General features: G+C 43.2%; 1 protein-coding gene across 1 annotated transcript in view; it reads right to left on the minus strand.

Moving 5' to 3' along the window:
- The window catches only part of LOC311500933 (venom phosphodiesterase CdcPDE), a gene marked incomplete at its 5' end in the record, with an annotated part of 42,402 nt that overhangs the window by 2,352 nt on the left and 21,275 nt on the right, over positions 1 to 18,775 (minus strand). The window contains 12 exons of the mRNA XM_084562571.1: positions 1,419 to 1,551; positions 1,632 to 1,709; positions 3,911 to 4,046; positions 5,702 to 5,856; positions 6,013 to 6,058; positions 11,307 to 11,479; positions 11,629 to 11,716; positions 11,810 to 11,879; positions 13,302 to 13,429; positions 13,516 to 13,547; positions 13,970 to 14,092; positions 14,744 to 14,852. Coding sequence (XP_084418697.1) covers positions 1,419 to 1,551; positions 1,632 to 1,709; positions 3,911 to 4,046; positions 5,702 to 5,856; positions 6,013 to 6,058; positions 11,307 to 11,479; positions 11,629 to 11,716; positions 11,810 to 11,879; positions 13,302 to 13,429; positions 13,516 to 13,547; positions 13,970 to 14,092; positions 14,744 to 14,852 — 1,271 coding nt within the window. The remainder of the gene's footprint in view (positions 1 to 1,418; positions 1,552 to 1,631; positions 1,710 to 3,910; positions 4,047 to 5,701; positions 5,857 to 6,012; positions 6,059 to 11,306; positions 11,480 to 11,628; positions 11,717 to 11,809; positions 11,880 to 13,301; positions 13,430 to 13,515; positions 13,548 to 13,969; positions 14,093 to 14,743; positions 14,853 to 18,775) is intronic.

Below are 18,775 nucleotides of genomic sequence, written 5' to 3' on the forward strand. Positions count from 1 at the left end.
ACTAATCAGTGAGGCTAACTGGAAAAAAAGACTTCAATTTGTTAGGGAGCATAAAGATTGGACTCTGGAGCAATGGAAGAAGGTCATGTGGTCTGATGAGTCCAGATTTACCCTGTTCCAGAGTGATGGGGGCATCAGGGTAAGAAGAGAGGCAGATGAAGGGATGCACCCATCATGCCTAGTGTCTACTGTACAAGCCTGTGGGGGCAGTGCTATGATCTGGGGTTGCTGCAGTTGCTCACGTCTAGGTTCAGCAACATTATGTGTCCAAAGAATGAGGTCAGCTGACTACCTGAATATACTGAATGACCAGGTTATTCCATCAATGGATCATATTCCAAGATGACAATGCCAGGATTCATGGGGCTCAGATTGTGAAAGAGTGGTTCAGGGAGCATGAGACATCATGTTCACACATGGATTGGCCACCACAGAGTCCAGACCTGAACCCCATTGAGAAGACGTCAAGAAATGTCTGGAAATGATGAGAATAGAGTGGTGTCTGGCTTCAGCAGGATGTTTTTTCCACAGAGAATACTTGATTTTACCCCTTGTAATATACTAGCCATGACTTAACTCAGCCCAAAAATCTTGAAGACCAAATAGAGGCCCTGGATTGTACATGTACGACTGCGTGCTCCACACATTTATCACAAACATCTCCAATGGGGGCAAGTTCATCATTTACATGGCGAACAGCTCTCGTCTCCCGATTGTCAAAAAGGATAATTCTTAACACATGAAAGGTCTGAAGTGACACAGCATCTCATAAGATGGCTGTGGCCTTATTACAGGATCTATGCAACCCAGCAAGAAGCAACAGTCCCATGTGAGCATCCATTGTGTCCACAGTTTGTCTGTTGGGTTGGTTTGTTGGTTCCATTACTAGTTCACCTGCTACCGTAGCTTGATTCATAACTGCGGTTTGATTTGGATTTTTGACTTTCTTCTGTCTCTGCTGGACTAAACAGAACCAGATGTTTCTGTCCTATCTCGTAGGACAGGTCTGGACACTCTTTACTGTTGCTAGCATTTTTTTATTCGTAGTATCGTGAATTATTTAGCACATAATATCGAGCATCGCTGCACAGTTTTGTCCAAACAGCTGGCCACTGTTTTTCTTTGCGTCCTTCCTCCTCTTCCGTTGCTCTGTTTATGTGCAAGAGAATAAAGGAAGTGAGAAAAAAAAATCTATGGGAAGAACTGAGAGACATTCAGACTGCACAGTAACCGTTTTTCCCATTTTAGTTTCAGTGTTTCCTCAAAGGTAGTCATAGTAACTCCCCCATGTGAAGGAATGCTTTCTGCAAACTGATAAATCTGATAAATTAAAGGACAAATAATCATTCCTTTGTCTTTTTTTCAAAGCTTGGGGATGATAATTTTACTTCATCAGACCTCGTAGGAATGTAACTCACTGCTGGATCTGCTCTGGAGCGTCACAGCGGCCGTCATAGTTGTAATCGAAGGCGGGGCCCGTCACCACGTTGATGCCGTTGTAAAGCGAGGCGTACCTCTTGAGTAAGGTGCTGTGGAAGTAGTCCCAGATCTCTGAGGGAGGAGAAGAGACCAGATCATCCAGTGATGGTCGTGAGCTGCAGCTGTTGCAGCGACATCAAACGTGAACTTACTCTTGAACTCGGGGTACATCGGCACCACGTTGCTCATCAGTAAAGCGTCGTACTGCTGGTCCACTATTGTATTCAGATCTGTGGAAATCAAACAGGAAGCAGTGACGTTCAGGTCGGGTATTCCACAAGTGAGAATTGCATCTAGAATAATGATGAATATTTAAACAGATATGCTCTTTAAATGATCTGAAATAATAGTGGACTATTAGCATGTGTCAAGTGTCGAAAGTGCATTTCTGCACTATCGTTTGATTTCTGCAGAAACTAGCATTTCACTTCCAGAAACACTGCTGATAAGAGTGTGTGTTATTTCACCCCAACTGATGTAATGAGCAGCTTCTCATTTCATATCTTAAAGACCTCATTGTACCATATCATCCCAACAGATCACTTCAGTCTGAAAGTGCAGGCCTACTTGTGGTTCCTAGAATTTCAAAAAGTAGAATGGGAGGCAGAGCTTTCAGCTATCAGGCTCCTCTCCTATGGAACCAGCTCCCAGTTTGGGTTCGGGAGGCAGACACTCTCTCTATTTTTAAGGTCAGGCTTAAGACTTTCCTTTTTGATCAGGCTTATAGTTAGAGCTGGACTGAACCATCCCTTAGTTATGCTGCTATAGGCCTAGGCTGCTGGGGGACGATGCACCAAACACATGTCCTCCTTCTTTCTTCTCTCTCCTCTCTCGCATCCTCCACTTTCTTTTCTCTGGCACAGAGCTCTTGCCCTCTAATATCCTATCTACTAATAGTCATGCAATTCTGTGCTATTACTATGTAGAATGTTTACTGCTGTGTGTCCCTCCCCCCCTCCCCTCCCCTCTGTTTTCCTGCCACCGTTGCCTTCAGGCTGCTCTGGGGGTTTCAGGCCGGGTTTTTGTAAAGCGTCTTGAGACGATTTGTATTGTTATTGACGCTATATAAATAAAATTGAAGTGAATTGAATTGAATTGAATTCAACAACCATGTCTAAAGACACAGAGAAAACATCCAAGGAGATTGTAGAAACTACTAAAACTGGGCTAAGAACTGTCCAACGCATTATTAAAAACTGGAAGGATAGTGGGGAACCACCTGATTGATGGTAATCGGTGACCACTTAAATGTTTGGTGAAATCAAATGGAAGAAAAACAACAGTACAACAACAGTAGAAACATTTCCACACGTACAATGTGAAGGAAAATCAAGAGATTGGGACTGAACAGCTGTGTAGCCTTAAGAAAACCACTAATCAGTGAGGCTAACTGGGAAAAAAAGGCTTCAGTTTGCTAGGGAGCATAAAGATTGGACTTTGGAGCAACGGAAGAAGGTCATGTGGTCTGATGAGTCCAGATCTGGATGCAAACAAAAAGCGATTCTAATCAAAAATCTCCTCATAATCATGAATCATATCGTTTGATTTATGCAGAAACCAGCATTTCACTTCCAGAAACATTGCTAATGAGAATGTGGCTCAGTGAACTGGTCAGTTTTCATGATGATTGGAATGGCTCCTGGTGAGCTGCTTCATATCAGAGGAGGTTTGACTTTCACTGAAGTGATAACCTAACCAAACTGCAGCCAGGACCAGAAAAAGACCTTAAAAGCTGTGAAAAGCAAACAACTTTCTCATGGTTATGAACCTGCGCCACCTTTTCTGGTAAGAATTGACTCACTCCACATTGAAAAACAAAGCGTGGGCTCCTAGATGAAACGTCTTAGAATAACGTTTTCGCCAAACGGTTCTAAAAACTGCTGCGATGCTGACGGTGTCTTTTTTCCGGGGAAGGCGAGGACACAGTGTCACACCACATTTCTTGTTTAACGATTCTAAATAGTTTTTTGGGCCAAACCCCAGACACAGCACCAGTGGTTTGTTTTGACATCTGGCTCTCCATCAAGTCCCACAATTTGATGTAATCCCTCTGTTCCTTCTGCTGACGCTAATAATAAATTACACACAATTCTTTGTTTCATGCGACGTTCAACTGCTCAAAGAAGTAAAAGCTCACCGGCATATAGCTGGATAACATCTTAACTCTCTACACTCTGGATATCTGCTGCATCTCATCATCCATGAACGTCACACAGGAAGGATGATCCTGTTCCTGACGTTCATTCATCCAGCCTTGGTATCACAATAAATAACAAGTGTAGGAGGACGTTGTATTTTTCTAATTATGTAAGTCGAACAAAAATTCACTCTGCAGGAAATGATCTAATCTCATGTCTCATTCAGGCGGATGAGTGAACTCCTTCATCATTTTTGTGTCTGCGTGACCCATCACCACCTTGATAATACGTACTGGGAGGAAATGCGAAGGCGGCGGTCAGGTTCCCAGCGGAGCCATACTGATCACATGTAGGGCTCTGAGATGCTGGAACTCTCACATCCGCCCTCAAACAGTTGGGCGTTACCGGCGGCAACGGGTCCAAGTTGTCCTACAAGAATGTCGGAGTCATTATTTCTGTTAGGATCAATTAGCTGTAGGTGCAAAGCCGGCCCCTTCAACGACACATTCTATTATCATGCATAGAAAATCATTTAATGAATCCAGAGATCATATAATCACTCAACTGTCAAAGCAGTTATGTGAATATTAAGGGTCTGTGCAGACAGATGAGGACGTCTTTCGTGATTTTCGACTAACAAAGCAGTAACCTCCGTGCAGTCCCTACCGACCACAGCTCAGGATTCACATTTTTTATTTTTTGTGCGCAGTATTCAACAAAACACACATTTTACATGCATTATGTCGGGCGAGGCTCGAGCTTATTCACATTAAACCAGGTCAGATTCTACAGATGCTGCATGAAACACCTGGGAGGAGCATACTGTATATCATCGTGTTTCCTGGGACTGTACGATGAGAAAAGCAAATTAAAAAAGTGGCGACCAGATGCTGCATTCTGCTGTGCTCCTGATGTTGAACTAGTTTCTGAACATCTGTTCTCGCACAGTCATCGTTAATTCAAAGGTCGCCTTCAAAGGTTTACGAGGTCGCATTAGTCATGTTATTAACCCGAGGTTAAGTTTTGAACAGTCTGCACTTATCACTACATTATGCACTCTGCAGTTCCCTAAAGCGTAAGGGTTGTTAAACTAAAAATGCTTTCATCCAGTCCTTGGTTTCTAATGTCCGAGCGCCTCGCTACACGTTGTGACATGATGTTTAGATCAGAGTATCTAGCAATGAATCAGTGACCTCCACTGCTTTGTAGTGTATTTTCTATTTATTTATTTAACCACTTCATTTTATAGTTTAGTTTCTTTTAATGTCTTTGTCCTCGTCTGTGAAATGGGCTGTACAAACGAATCTAGTGGCATGTTTTTTTTGCATCCTGCTGGGGATGGCTGCTGCCATCAAGGAGTGTCATTGCTATGGGGTGGGGGTGCCTGGTCTGGTCTAGGTGGGTGGTACATGTCTAAGTAACATCCACACCAATGAATGCCAGGTCCAGAAGTTTCCCAGCAGAACGCTGAACTGTCACAAGATGGTTTAAATGTTATTTACTTTTCCTGTCAGTGTTCATAATGTTTTGGCTGATCGGTGTATGTTTGACAGACGCTGAATAATGTTCTGAACTCTGGTTTAATAAAAAATGGGTGATTAAAAAAAAAAGTTGCCTTTTTTGAACCTTTTTTGGATGTGATTAAGTGTCGGCACTGATTTACCATAAACTAAACCATTCATGTGGGATTAACGAAGGGATTATTCAGTTTTGGTGACTGCACAGACATGTTCTTTGAATCGTGACTCATGATGAAGTGGTTTGTTAACACGTCTGAGTTGTTGCTCTGTTTTTTCATTCTGTTGCATCCTACAAGGTCAGAGGCCCTTTCCAGTCTCCTTGGTTCATGCCTGTTTTTCTATCACGTCTAAAACGCTTCTCTTTGCAAATCAGTGGCATCATCCTGCAGACATCCTGTTTTATGACTTCTGAAGGCCACATTTGATTTGGGCTAATGGTCAGTTAATTTAAACCACACAGTTAATGCAAACAGTCTTTGCTGGTTGTAGTATGAAACAAACACAAGACTATTTTATCAGATTTCAGATGTTTTAAATAATCCTCCTCGCTGCTGATTCACTTACCGGCTTGTCGATGGTGAAGGAGCTCCACAGAGGCATCAGGACTTTGTGGCTGTAGGCGCTGATGAAGCCCTCCTGGTGGAGGAGGCAGTATCCCTGCTCAGGCTGCAGCATCCGGGGACGACCGAACGGCAGGTGCTTCTTCTCCGCTGCAGATGCTGAAAGAGAAACAAACACGGTGCAAACATTGGGCTTATTCATTTTTATGCTTCTATTGTTATTTTCAGATCAGGAATCCCACAAATCTACAAAATACAAACTAAAAGTGGAGGCATCCTGCAGACATTTAAATCACAGAAGAAGAAAATCCTCACCTTCCTCTGCCGTCAGGTTCAGGCGGCCGTTGATGGCGTTGCCGCTCTAAACGATAGAGAAAGGATTGCGGTTATAAACACATATTCATACACCAGCTCTTGGTTTTTGGAAATACAAGAAAGAAGCCGATCGACGATACTTGTAGTACATGGACCAACATCATGAGGGCGGCTGTGGCTCCGTAGGTAGAGCAGGTTGTGTTCATGTGAACGTATGACTAATTACCACCAGAATACCATTTATCATCTATTAGACTGATGCACCATCCTAATATTATGTAGGTCTTTGGGCTTTGAGGGGAGGGGCCTCTGTGGATCATCCCACAGATACTTGATCAGTTTGGGATCTAGTGAATTTGGAGGCCAGGTCAACACCTTGGGCTGTTCTTCATGTTTTTTTTTTTAGTTGTTCCTAAAGTGTTTTTGTGTGTGTGTCTGTGTCAGGCTGCATCCTGCTGGGGATGGCTGCTGCCATCAAGGAGTGTCATTGCTATGGGGTGGGGGTGCCTGGTCTGGTCTAGGTGGGGTGGGGGTGCCTGGTCTGGTCTAGGTGGGTGCTACATGTCTAAGTAACATCCACACCAATGAATGCCAGGTCCAGAAGTTTCCCAGCAGAACACTGAACTGTCACAAGATGGTTTAAATGTTACTGACTTCTCCTGTCAGTGGTCATAATGTTGTGGCTGATTGGTGTATGTATGTTTATTGTCTTATGAACACCAAAAATGGTTTAGATCATACAATTAAATTCTGACTTTGCTGGTCTCCCTTACCAAAAAAACAATAAATAAAAAAGAAATAAAAACCAGTCGACTAAAACAAGGTCCTTCTCCGGTCCTTGTGCTAGATCCAGATGAGTCACTGATGTGAGTGATGGGGAACTGTTGAGGAGTCTGACAGGTCCTGTAGTCTCTCCTTGATGTCCTCTGTGATGTTGTGGTCCATCCTCTGCTTTACTCTGGTTGTGCAAACATCCTGCAGAGTTTGGGACTCCTCTACGCTCTCTCTCGTCCAATCAGACCTGAGTCACTGCTCTTTAACTCCACCTCTCCACTTCACCCTGGTTGTCGTCTCAACCGACTCCCCCGTCAGCAGCGCTTACGTCTGGTCTGATCTGGGACTCTGCTCTGTGGTGTTTCTTCTTTTCTTGTATTATGTCATTTGGGCAAGGAGCCATATTTGGTAACTTCCACAAACGGGGCGTCTCAGTGAGGACTAGAAGCATGCGGTTTTCACCCAGCCAATCAGAGAAGATCAAGCAAGGTCCGCTCTGCATGAACGTTGAGGGGCTAATCTCAAAGCACTGCTTTATTAGAAGTGTCCTAAATGTTCTAATAGTCTAAATCCTTGTTTACATTTGTTTACCACTTAACCATATATGGTAAATTCATTGATTTTCTTCATGAAAATCAAAAGCAACAGCAAAAAAAAAAGTCTTCTCATGCCCAAGAATAACACTCTAGGGCATACGTGTCAAACATACAGCCCGGGGGCCAAAATCGGCCCGCCAGAGGGTCTAATCTGGCCTGTGGGATGAATTTCCCAATTGCAAAAGTTACATTGAAGACATTAACTGCAATTTTCCCAATAAAAGTAACTGCTATTCCTAGGGTTCACATAGATTTAGTAAGAGTAGTCCAGTCATTAAATGTAAACATTTTCATAATGTACTTATTTGCACTAAAACAAAGGGAAACATTTGGAGTTGTCGTTATTTATAGGTAAATACGCTATCGTGTTATTGGTCCGGCCCCCTTGACATCAAACTGGGCTGTATGTGGCCCCTGAACTAAAATGAGTTTGACCCCCCTGCTCTAGGGTTTGGTGTTTCCGAGTATTTCAATGAGTGGCCTATAAAGGGTTAAGCAGTGACCACATAAACCCACATAAAGAGGAACTGCTTTTGTTTTTTGACAGCTGGGATAATGACTCTATCTAGCTCATTGTTGCTGCTGCTCTTGACTCAAGACGCCTTCACTTTCCTTTTTTTTTATTTCCCGGTGGCTCAGATTTTTCCAGTTCCAGGTTCACAGAGGCGACATTAAATCACTCGTGTAGTTCCCCAGGTGACAGGAACATGTTTCAGAAAGTGGTTTCACACGTTAGGCTTTTTAGGGCTCGGAGCGACGCTCAGCCAATAAAACTACCGGGTGATGTCATTTTACGTGGAAAAAAAAAAACGATGAATGTTAAAATAATTAGAATTATTGCGCCTGCCAATTCTAAGTTTTGGTTTGTGTTTTTGCCGGACATGATGATGTGGCCGTTTAACTTGCCTCTGGCCTCGTGGCACGTTACCAATTTGGCTGCAAAGCCTGTGTTTAAATAACATCATAGGTGCTTCTGAAGGAATTTCACTTGAAAATAACTCTGGTTGTTTTATGCCGGGACTTCATGGCTTCACTCTGCTACCGAACACTGGAAACAAGTTATTGTGTAACGTTGAAACGTAGGATGCAGGGCCTGTATTCCTAAGATTCTTATCGCAAAGAGTTGGCCAAATTTTAAGAAACTTCTTAGAATCAATTACATGTTTTCTAAGAATTTCCCCTCAAAGTTCAGAGTAGATCCTGGTAAAGATAAAAGGTATTCCTGAAGAATCTCAGCTCTTCAGAGAGCTCCTAATGTGAGATCTGTTCAGAGCAGAGAGGAGGACTTTTAGGAGGTTTAGGAGTTTCTGAAGCAGAAAGGAGTCATTGATCTGTTGTGCTATATTTTCCCATGTCTGCTTCTTGTCTTATAGTGTGACACTGGAGCCAAATCTACGTTCTCTACCAGTTGAGCCAGAAGCAAACACTGTTCCTCTGTCCAGTTGGGTTTTCAATCACATCTTTTAACTAGCAACGGGGTCAACTACACCTCCTCACTAAGATCAGAGTTTGAGTTCTCTGAGAATGTTCTGGAATCACTCCTCAGCTAAGACTCCTTGATAGAAATGTTTAGGCTAAGTTAGGAGCTCTCTGAGAGGATTCCAGGAATCTTTAGGAATACGGACCCTGGATTTTTGGAGTTCCACCCACGACAGGAAGCTGACGACTTCCAAGGATGAAATGTAACAGTTTTAGCCAGTCTGTCATGATTTATTTATTTATTTTTTCTCTGTTTCTGTGGAGAAATGTTTCTTTCTCTTATGAAGCTGCCTCCATCTCTGTTATTCTTGTGCTGACCTCACCAGAGACAACATGTCTGCACTCCTGATCAGATTGGAGTGATGTAGCATTAACCAACATTAACATTGCCCTTGAGTCTCCTGCAGAGAATAAAAACAGTCTTGGTGAATCACTGAGGTGCATTAAATCTGCCTATGGCAGAATCAAATATGATGCCGTTGCTTTTTCCAGTGAGGTGTGCCACGACGTTATTGACATCCATTTATTTGAACCATTCCTAGCCGTGGAGATCCGCACGCCCCTTGGTTAATTTCCACTTCCCAGAGGCTGCCAACTGTTTCCAATAAATGCATTAGTTGTTTGTCTGTAAAACTCAAACTCATGCCCCCAGCTGTGCAGCACGTTGGAAATGTGAGGTAACAAATGTTGTTAATGCATTTTATTAGGTTATAAGGTTCTGGCAGTTTAGAAAATGGTTTTGTTAGCCTCAGGAACTTGTAGTTTCGTGATTTTGTATCTACAATGTATAGAACACTCCCACTAATCATGTATGTTGATAGGTTTAACGTAGGTATCCAGGTCACGGTATATCCAAAAAAGAAGCTGAAACAGGGGAAACTGGACTTGTTGGGTTTGTTGAAGATGTTTCAGCCAAGTCTTCAGTTCTAAAAGACTGGTGGTGACTGGCTGGTGTTGAAATAAGAACATCTGTAGGTGTTACCCATTAGAATCTGTTATGACTCGTGTCTTTCAACAACCTGGTGATTGAAGCCACCACAGATAAGGAGGCGGTGTCAGCATTAGCTGAGGGAGCGAATGTACGCTGCAGGTTCAATGTCCTTACAACAGAGCTGCTCCTTGATAGTGACGGGGGTGAAACTCCTTGGGGACAGATTTAAAGAAATGCAACTCCCTGCCAGTCTTCTAGAACTGAAGACTTGGAAGAAACATCTCCAAGAAAATTCTACAAGCCCAGTTGCCTTTGGATGCCTTTGGAGCTTTTTTTTGGATAATTCTGCATGCCGAACTTCCAACAAGGTCAAGCAGTCAACTAAAGTTTGGCTAAAGCTTGGCTCCCTTGGCTAATATTTGGCCCAACATGGAGAATCTCAGATTAAACTGAGCGATCAGGCGGTAAAGCAGCTGCAACAATTGCTGATGCCCTGTCTTGATGCGTGGGACCTTTACATAATAGTTTACATATGTTTGTTGGTGTTGCTAGGGAGTGTGGCTGGCATCGCTTTGGGTGAGCAGGAAAAAAAGTTAAATGGAAGAAGTTCAGTGCGTGTGTTGTCAAGTTAGAATTGGATACGTACCATTTTATCTTCTCATCATGTCGTCAATACAACAGTCCTCTAGTTGTTACTGAGAATCTCGTGTTGATGCTGCCAGGACTTGCTCGCAATGATGCTTACAGTACACAGGAAAGGTATCTCGGTGTGGGGGCGGGCTTTACTTACTAATAAAGTCTTGAGGGTGTTTACTGTACGCGGTTCTGCTGTATTTCTGCAACATGTCCCTGAAGGTTTCACCAACAAATGAATGAAGTCATTTGTGTTTAGTCTCCAGCTTCCCTCTTGGTAAAACCTCACTGAGCAGAGAGTCAGACTTTGAAACTAATTTCTGTAATCAAAATTTGAAATGGTCTCTTTTATCTTTTTTTTTTTTTGTGAAACAAAATGGGCCCATTGTTAGCAAACCCTTTCTCATTCATTTATGATGGCGTGTTACCAGACTCATCTTATCATATGAGTTTGGTAAGACGCCATCTGGACTTTGTGTTTCAACTGATACCGAAAAACAAATACCTCTGCATCAGTTAGTCACATGTGAATCAGATAGTCCTCCAACGAATCCATGGCGCTCAAGTGAAGTGCGTCATTATGTCTAATATTTCAAACAATTTGACCGGACAAATCTTTGCTGCAGTATAATCGGTTCCCAACTGAGCTAATCCAGGCTGCCTTCCATGCTCCCATACCTTTAGGGCCTGCATTAAACTATTTATTGTCTGGCCTCCACTCGCAATCCTATTTTATACTGATATTTATAATTATTATTATGCTCTTGATTGCTCTGGGAGGTTTTTGAAATGAATTTTATCCTTCCCTTTTTCTGTTTTGTGCAAATGGAAGTCACATTTCAGTGTAATGCTACTAAATATGCAGGAGGGGTGATACCCACCACGGCGGGACAGGAGCAGCCCAGGCTGTCTGCAGGTTCCAGACTGACCAGTGGACACTGAGCTGGCCCACTCTGCTCTGCAGGGTGGGTCGGGGTGTAGTAAGGCAGCTTCAGGACGTGGTTCATGCTGCCATGAGTCCCGTTGTTTTCAGAGGGAGAAATCTCCAGCACATCTGCAGTAGATCAGAAGTCAAGCTTTATTTTTGCCCAGATGTTGAGGTGTTGTGCAGGAATGCAGGTGCTAACAGGGACTGGTTTTATGGCTTTAACCTTTCTGAGCCTCCTAAATCCTAAATTACAGACCACAGCAGCATAAACTCACCACACATGAGATTATAGAGCTCAATGTTGGAGAAGGGTTCAATCTCTGTTTTTGACTGGAACTTGGGGCCGTAACTGACGAACATAGCCTGCAAGAAAAGAGGAAGACATTTGTAGGCCATGGTAAGGCTGTGAGGGACTCCTTTTATATCTGAGAACAGAACAGAACCCTCAGCGCTCACGTGCATGCTCGCGACATCGTTGTCGTAGCCATGGGTTCCACCGGAGCAGAATGTGAGGGATCCTGGAGCCCTGTGGGGACACGGATTAGTTCTTCAGTTTCTTCACCATACAATGAGATGTCTCTGAGAAATACTAAAACTCCCGGATTTACAGTTCACTCCATCTGTGTGTCAGAGTCACTGGTTTTAATCTGCATATTTTCACACATAGCATCGGATGCTGTGGTCATTACTGTTGGAAAACTAGATCTTTGACCTCATGGAAGACATGAATAATCACTGGAATGACCACCAGCCTACATTCCAACTACTGACTTAGGTACTGATATCTGGTAAAATTCGATAATGTCTCAATGTGTGTTTTTCTTTTTTCATCTTTCATACATCTTAGTCAGCTCGTTTCCTTCCCCAACCCACGCTCTAATGACACCTTTTGTGGTGCCATATCTTGAGTCACTGTGCCGCAAACATTTCCATCCTTTATTTCCTTGCTGCCCTCTGGCTCTCATGCCAGACCAGTCCATAAAAGGGTCCAGGCAAAATTTAAACTGAACTCAGTTGCAGTATTTTAATCACAAGAACACAGCACAGCAAGAAGGTTAGGTTGGGATTAGCTCCGAGCCCTGCAGCCATAACAGGATATATCAGCTGTAGCCGATGGATGTGTGCATGTGCACACCAGAAGATTCAGTCGGGCTTCAGGGGTAAAGACACTTGATGTTTCTTTCCACTATTCAGTTTCAGAAAAGTGATTTCAATGTGTCTCTAGAGCTAAAACCATGAAAATATTACATTCTCTGAGCTTCCATTGCTTTGGGGATGTTAATAACTGTGCTATGAGCTCGTATGACGACCTCTGCTGGATGAAAAAACATCAGTGTTCATTTGACACAAGTAGACTTCCAATCTTAAATGTTATAGTCACATCAAGATTATGCAATAACATTAAGAATGATGTGTGAGCTCCTCTCTGTAGAGGATCAGCTGTGCAGATGATCGGTTCAGGACAGCCTTAAATCATTTGGTCATTTTCTGTAACTGCTTGTCCTCTGGAGGGTTGCAAGGAGGCTGGAGCCTATCCCAGCTGAAGAGAGGTGGGGTCCACCCTGGACAGGTCTCCAGTCTATCCCAGCTGTCATTGGTCTAGAGGTGGGGTCCACCCTGGACAGGTCTCCAGTCTATCACAGGGCTAACACAGAGAGACACTCACACCTACGGCCAATTTAGAATCACCAATGAACCTAACCAGCATGTCTTTGGACGGTGGGAGGAAGCTGGAGAACCTGGAGAGAACCCACGCAGACACAGGGAGAACATGCAGACTACACACAGAAAGGAACCAGTCGGCCTGGATTAGAACCCAGAACCTTCTGGCTGTGAGGCATCAGTGCTAACCACCAGACCACTGTGCCGCCTCATCCTCAAATCATCCATCATCAGGGTCGTGGGTCACTCGTATGCCTGGTAGACCGTTGCACCATGAGTACAGTACCTCTCAAACAGCCACTGAGGCTCGACCAGAACGCTGACGTCTTCAATGCGACGACTGTTGGCGAAGTGGAGGCGCTTCGGTAGGTCGGCCTTCAGGTACGCCTTGATCTTCTGGTCCGGCTTCTTACACTGAAATCACCAAAACATTGACAGATTCAGAACCGTTCACTGTAAAGAGTTGAACATGTAGCTGCTGGTAGATAATAAATACTCACAGTCATGTTAGAGACAAGTCCGGCTGAGTCCACTGTGGAAAGGGGGCACAACTTTAGCCAAGGTGCGACCTTTACGTGATCTGTTTATCTTACAGAACTCTTTGATATGATTCAGAACTCAGTGTTCTGCATCATATTAAGACTGTTTGAGAGGCCAAGATTAGCTAATTTAATGTGTTTATCTCACTTCACATCAAACTCTTTCTCTCGCCCAGATTCTTTGTCGGACTTGAGGCTGGCTGAACATCAGAGGTGGTGAGGAAAGAGAATTGCGTTCCTCTGAAAACCAACCAGATGGTTGCTTAGATGAAGGGAAATTGGAATTAAAGATAATCACGTAGCTCTTTCATGCCCTTACATGACTATCGATGAGTGAAAACATCAAGTCTCGTACTGAGTCTGTCTACCGCCCTCCTAATAACCTCAGTGTTTCCTGTTCTCTCTGTATACTCACATACTGTGTCTTTGTTTTTGGCTCTGATGCGTCCGAACGGCCCCTCTGTGACCATCAGGCCGCTGATATCTCCCACTAGCTCCTGCAGCACCTCCTTCCTGTCGCAGCTTATGCTCTCCATACCTGCATTTAGAGGGTTGCGTTAATTGTGAGATGATGCTACGTAACACGTTCCGTCTTCTGAGGAACTGAACAGATCGATCTAGTCCTTTCATGTGTTTAAGTCTGTGTCTGTAATTCTGGTGTATCGTTTTACCATTGCATCATCGGTTTATTTCCAGATGCATGCTGGTTTGAGTATATTGAGAAAACAGACTTACAGAAACTTGGACTTTACAACAGAGGCGAGTTTCAATGTAGTGAATCACCAGCTGTTTGTGCTCTTTTGACCATAAGCAGTTAAAGAGAGTTTTTCAGAGGAAAAAGCAAATTACTGAATAACACAATAGAATTGTATAATGCTCAGTTTCATCACAATATCAGCATCTGGCGTCCTGCATCACTCAACCAGTGTGCCGTTTGGATTTCATTTTCAACCAATACAGAGAAACAAACACCTCTGTATGCAACTGAATACTTCAACATCTGCAAGAGTTTCCTATGTGGCGCAGGAACTCCAGACTAAATAAAGCTGATGGTTTCCATCTCAAAAGATGTGAGGAAACCGCAAAAGCGCATATCTCACTGCATTTACTAGAAACACTCAACCATGAACAGGACTGGCAGAGACAAATGAGTGTAAAGCCATGTCCCTGTCTGTGTGTTGTGCGTTACCGTGATCGGCCACGACAACGATGTTGAGGCAGCGGTGCAGGCCGATCTGCTTGAGGCCGTTCATGAGCTGACCCATGATCTTATCCACGCCCTGCAGAGACGAGATGATCTGGAGGAGACGAGAGAAGCAAACGCAACTTCAGTTCTCCAAAGAAACTCTGCATGCAAAGTCAGCAAGGTTTGATATCAGTCATATTAAATATTATTATACACACGGATCAGGCACAACATTATGACCACCTTCCTAATAGTGTGCAGGTCTCTCTTGTGGTGACTCATCAGAGAATGGACATGGGCCTTCTGAGGGTGTCCTGTGTTGTTAGTGGTGGCGTGTAGGCGTCTCTTATAATAATAATAATAATAATAACTTTATTTATATAGCACTTTTAAAAACAGGGTTTACAAAGTGCTTTGACAAACAAAGCAGAACAAATAAAAGGAACACAGTTAAATTAAAACTCAAAACTTAAAAATTAAAGAGTAAAACGAAGACGACGTCACAAAAAGGCGAGTCTATAAAATTGAGTTTTAAGAAGTGATTTTAAAGAGGTTACTGATTCTGCAAGCCTTATCTCCTCAGGTAGGTCGTTCCAAAGCCGAGGGGCAATAACAGAAAAAGCTCGGTCACCTTTAGATTTAAGCCTTGACTTTGGAACCACCAGGAGGCCCCCACCCGAGGATCTAAGGCTGCGAACTGGCTCATATGGGGTCAACATTTCTGTTATATAGCGTGGAGCCAGGCCAAGACGAGCTTTAAAAGTGATCAGTAAAATCTTAAAATCAATTCTAAAACGAACAGGGAGCCAATGGAGAGAAGCTAAAACTGGGGTGATGTGATGTCGTCTGTTAAAACCTGTGAGAAGCCTAGCTGCTGCGTTCTGGACCAGTTGGAGGCGGGAGAGAGACTTTTGATTTATGCCGGAAAGGAGGGAGTTACAGTAGTCTAGTCTAGAGAAAATTAATGCATGAATAACTTTTTCCAAGTCAGAATGAGACAGTATAGGTTTAATTTTGGAGATGGTTCTGAGTTGGAGGTAGCAGGACTGGACAACTGTTTTAATGTGTTTGTCGAAGGTGAGATCTGAATCAAATATGACTCCCAGATTTCTAGTAGCGGGTTTAATGTTAGTGGAGAGTGGACCAAGGCTATTTGTAATGAGGTTGGTGTCAGTGTTTGGGGGACTGAACAAGATGATTTCTGGTTTTTATTGAGATTCCAAAGAGTGAGATGTTCAGGGAGGTTTTCTGTCTTCGAGCAACAGACTGCATGGACCAGCGGACCCAGCCAGCTTGTCCCTCGTGTCTTACTCCACGGCCAACCAGAGGCTTCTTCTGAAGCCTCCATTAGACGCCAAGCATCACAAGTGTCTTGCAGTTTTGATTGTCCATTTTAACACACAAACCTTAATTTTGCAATATCATTAACATGCTATGAGGAGGACAGTGGTGTCTAACTCAGGGGTTCATCCTCATGGGCAGGAAGAGTCGAGGACTTATCGTTGACCTGCTCCATTTTGGCAGCACCACTGTCGCGGTATGAACTTTTGAATGTTTTCTGTTTTTATCTCTCAAGCTTCTCCCTCTTCTCTGTTTTCTTTTCTTGCTTTACTTCCTGCCCGTGGTTTCCCTCTGATTGCGCAATTGCGTGTTCCTCCCTCATTAGTTTCACCTGTGTCTCATTTAACCCTCATTCCCGTGTGTATATGAAGTCTTGCCCTGTCCATCACCGGTTCATTTCCTCATGTTCCAGCCTGTTTCCCTCTAACCTTTGTTTTCTTTCTCTGTTAATCTAAATTTGACATGTTTGGGGATTTTAGCTGCCCTCCCTGCAGCACCTTTCATTTCCTGCTCCTGCCTTCCTTTGTGTTCTGCCTCAACACTTCACATAACACTCTGCAGACTGGTAATTGATGTTAGTTTGAGTGACTTAGGCTGCGTTCAGACTGCAGACGGATCTGATTCAAATCTGATTCCTTCTCATATCCGATTTTTAGGGCTGACTGTTCACACTGCCTTTAGCAAGTGTCCAAATCGGATATGGTTCTGTTCAGACTGGGCCACATTCTTCACCGGTCTGATAGGTTGCTGTAGCAACGAGCGGAAGCGTCATTCAGCACGTGTATTTGTCAGACGTCATATAATTGCGACAGCGACAAGCAAAACAACAACAAACAACACGATGGATGTACGTCACGTCAGTGTAAAGATTTATAAGGCATGCAGTTTCTTCCTCTGTCCAAGGCGAATTGTTTTCAAAGTCCTCCTCCGTTGTGATAGCTGTAATATCACTGTCCGTGGCCGTAACGTGGCTCCTCCACAACGGAAATAGGCACGCGGTCTGGCGCATTGGTTCTGGCCTGGCGTCGCGTAAGTGACGTCACGGACAGTCAAAACCCATCTGAGTGTTGGGAGCTGTTCAGACTGAGACGCATCTGTCCATATCCGATACGAATGCGATATGAAACTACCTCTGGATGTGGTTTGCAACCGTTTGGCAAAAATCGGATTTCATGTGATCTGTCACTGTTCAGACTTCAAAATCGAGATCCGATTCAAATCTGAATGGGCTAAAAATCGGATTTTGGCTGGCAGTCTGAACGCAGCCTAAGTGCTACCACACGTCATCTGCTTGGACCAGTTCAGTTTACTATAGATTATATCATAGTGAAGCTGCAGTCATGGGGTCTCTTTCTGCCTCCCCACCACATGGTCTTTCTCCTAAGCAGGTATCCATCTAGATCTGGTTTTTGCAAATGAACCCCTTTTTGGATTTATTCTGTTTAGATTTTTTTGGAGAGCTGTCGAGCTGAATTCAAGTTCTTTTGTTTCCTTCTTCCACCTCCCCTGGTGTCTGTATTTTGGGATCTACCTCACCACTAAACATAACAACTATATCTTTAGTAGAGACTACTTAGAGCCAGGTGGAACCACTCACTGGTCGATTAAAAATCAAGACTGGCTAATCATTCGCTACAAAAAGGGGTCCAGCTTGAGGCTTCTTGCTATTCCTTTTTTAGTCTGGAAGCCTTCTTCAGTGGTTATTTGTAAATTGTGAGGACCCCAGCTAAGATGGAACACTTTCCAGCTGTGGAGGCCACTTGTGTATTTTGATATCGCCTGTTCTTGGTTAATGTCGGCTTTTTGTTTGTTCTTTTAAGTTTAATCAGATTCTTACGTCAGGTCTGGTTTTGTTCTAACTTGTTTTGCCGGAACTACACAGTCCCATCTTTCCTCCCTGGGCTAGTGGAAGTCAGTCTGTAGTTGCTTTATTCCACTGTTGTCCTATGAATTGATTCTAATTTATAGTTTTTGTTCATATTTGTAGATTTTATGGAGCTCTAGTGATAATTTAGGACAAACTGATGAATAATAAATAAAACCAGACATGCACATTTACGACAGCTGTTTCCTTCCTTTATCTTCTTTACGAGTAAAAAACAAGACATTACAAACCCCCGGTGCTCATTAACATCATAGGTGATGCACAGACAGCAGCTGCTGTTGTGGTTAATAAATCATTGCATTTAGTTAAACATTCTGCTGACACTCATTTGTGTTTCAGCCTCAAGCCTTGAGGCCACCTGTGATCGGTCTTAGAGTCACACAGTGTCAGTAATTATCAGACAGTGAACTGATGTAAACAACAAACAGACTGAAATTACTTTTTACTCAAACTGCTCCAAGAAAGGTAGTAATTCAACTGGATGATCATTGTGGAGGATGGAGTTTGTGGACTGACAAAATGAAAAATGAAAAACGAAAATCCATTTGAATCAACATCTCTCTAATTTATTAGAAATTAAAGCTGAACACCAGAACCTTCATGGAGACTGGATTTAGAGCAGGACTGTTATATTATAAGACTGTAAACATTACTGCATTAATAACCTGTTAAAGCAAATTCCTTTTAACGCAACTGAATTGCATTGCTGCAACGCTTTTACTGAAAATATCCAAAGACTGTAAATGCATTCTGGTTCCTTCTCTCTGCTTTAAAAACCTTAAACAAAGCTGCTGTTAAAGATCATTATC

This window comes from Chelon labrosus (assembly GCF_963514085.1).
Source record: "Chelon labrosus genome assembly, chromosome: 16".
In the NCBI taxonomy this organism is placed as follows: domain Eukaryota; kingdom Metazoa; phylum Chordata; class Actinopteri; order Mugiliformes; family Mugilidae; genus Chelon; species Chelon labrosus.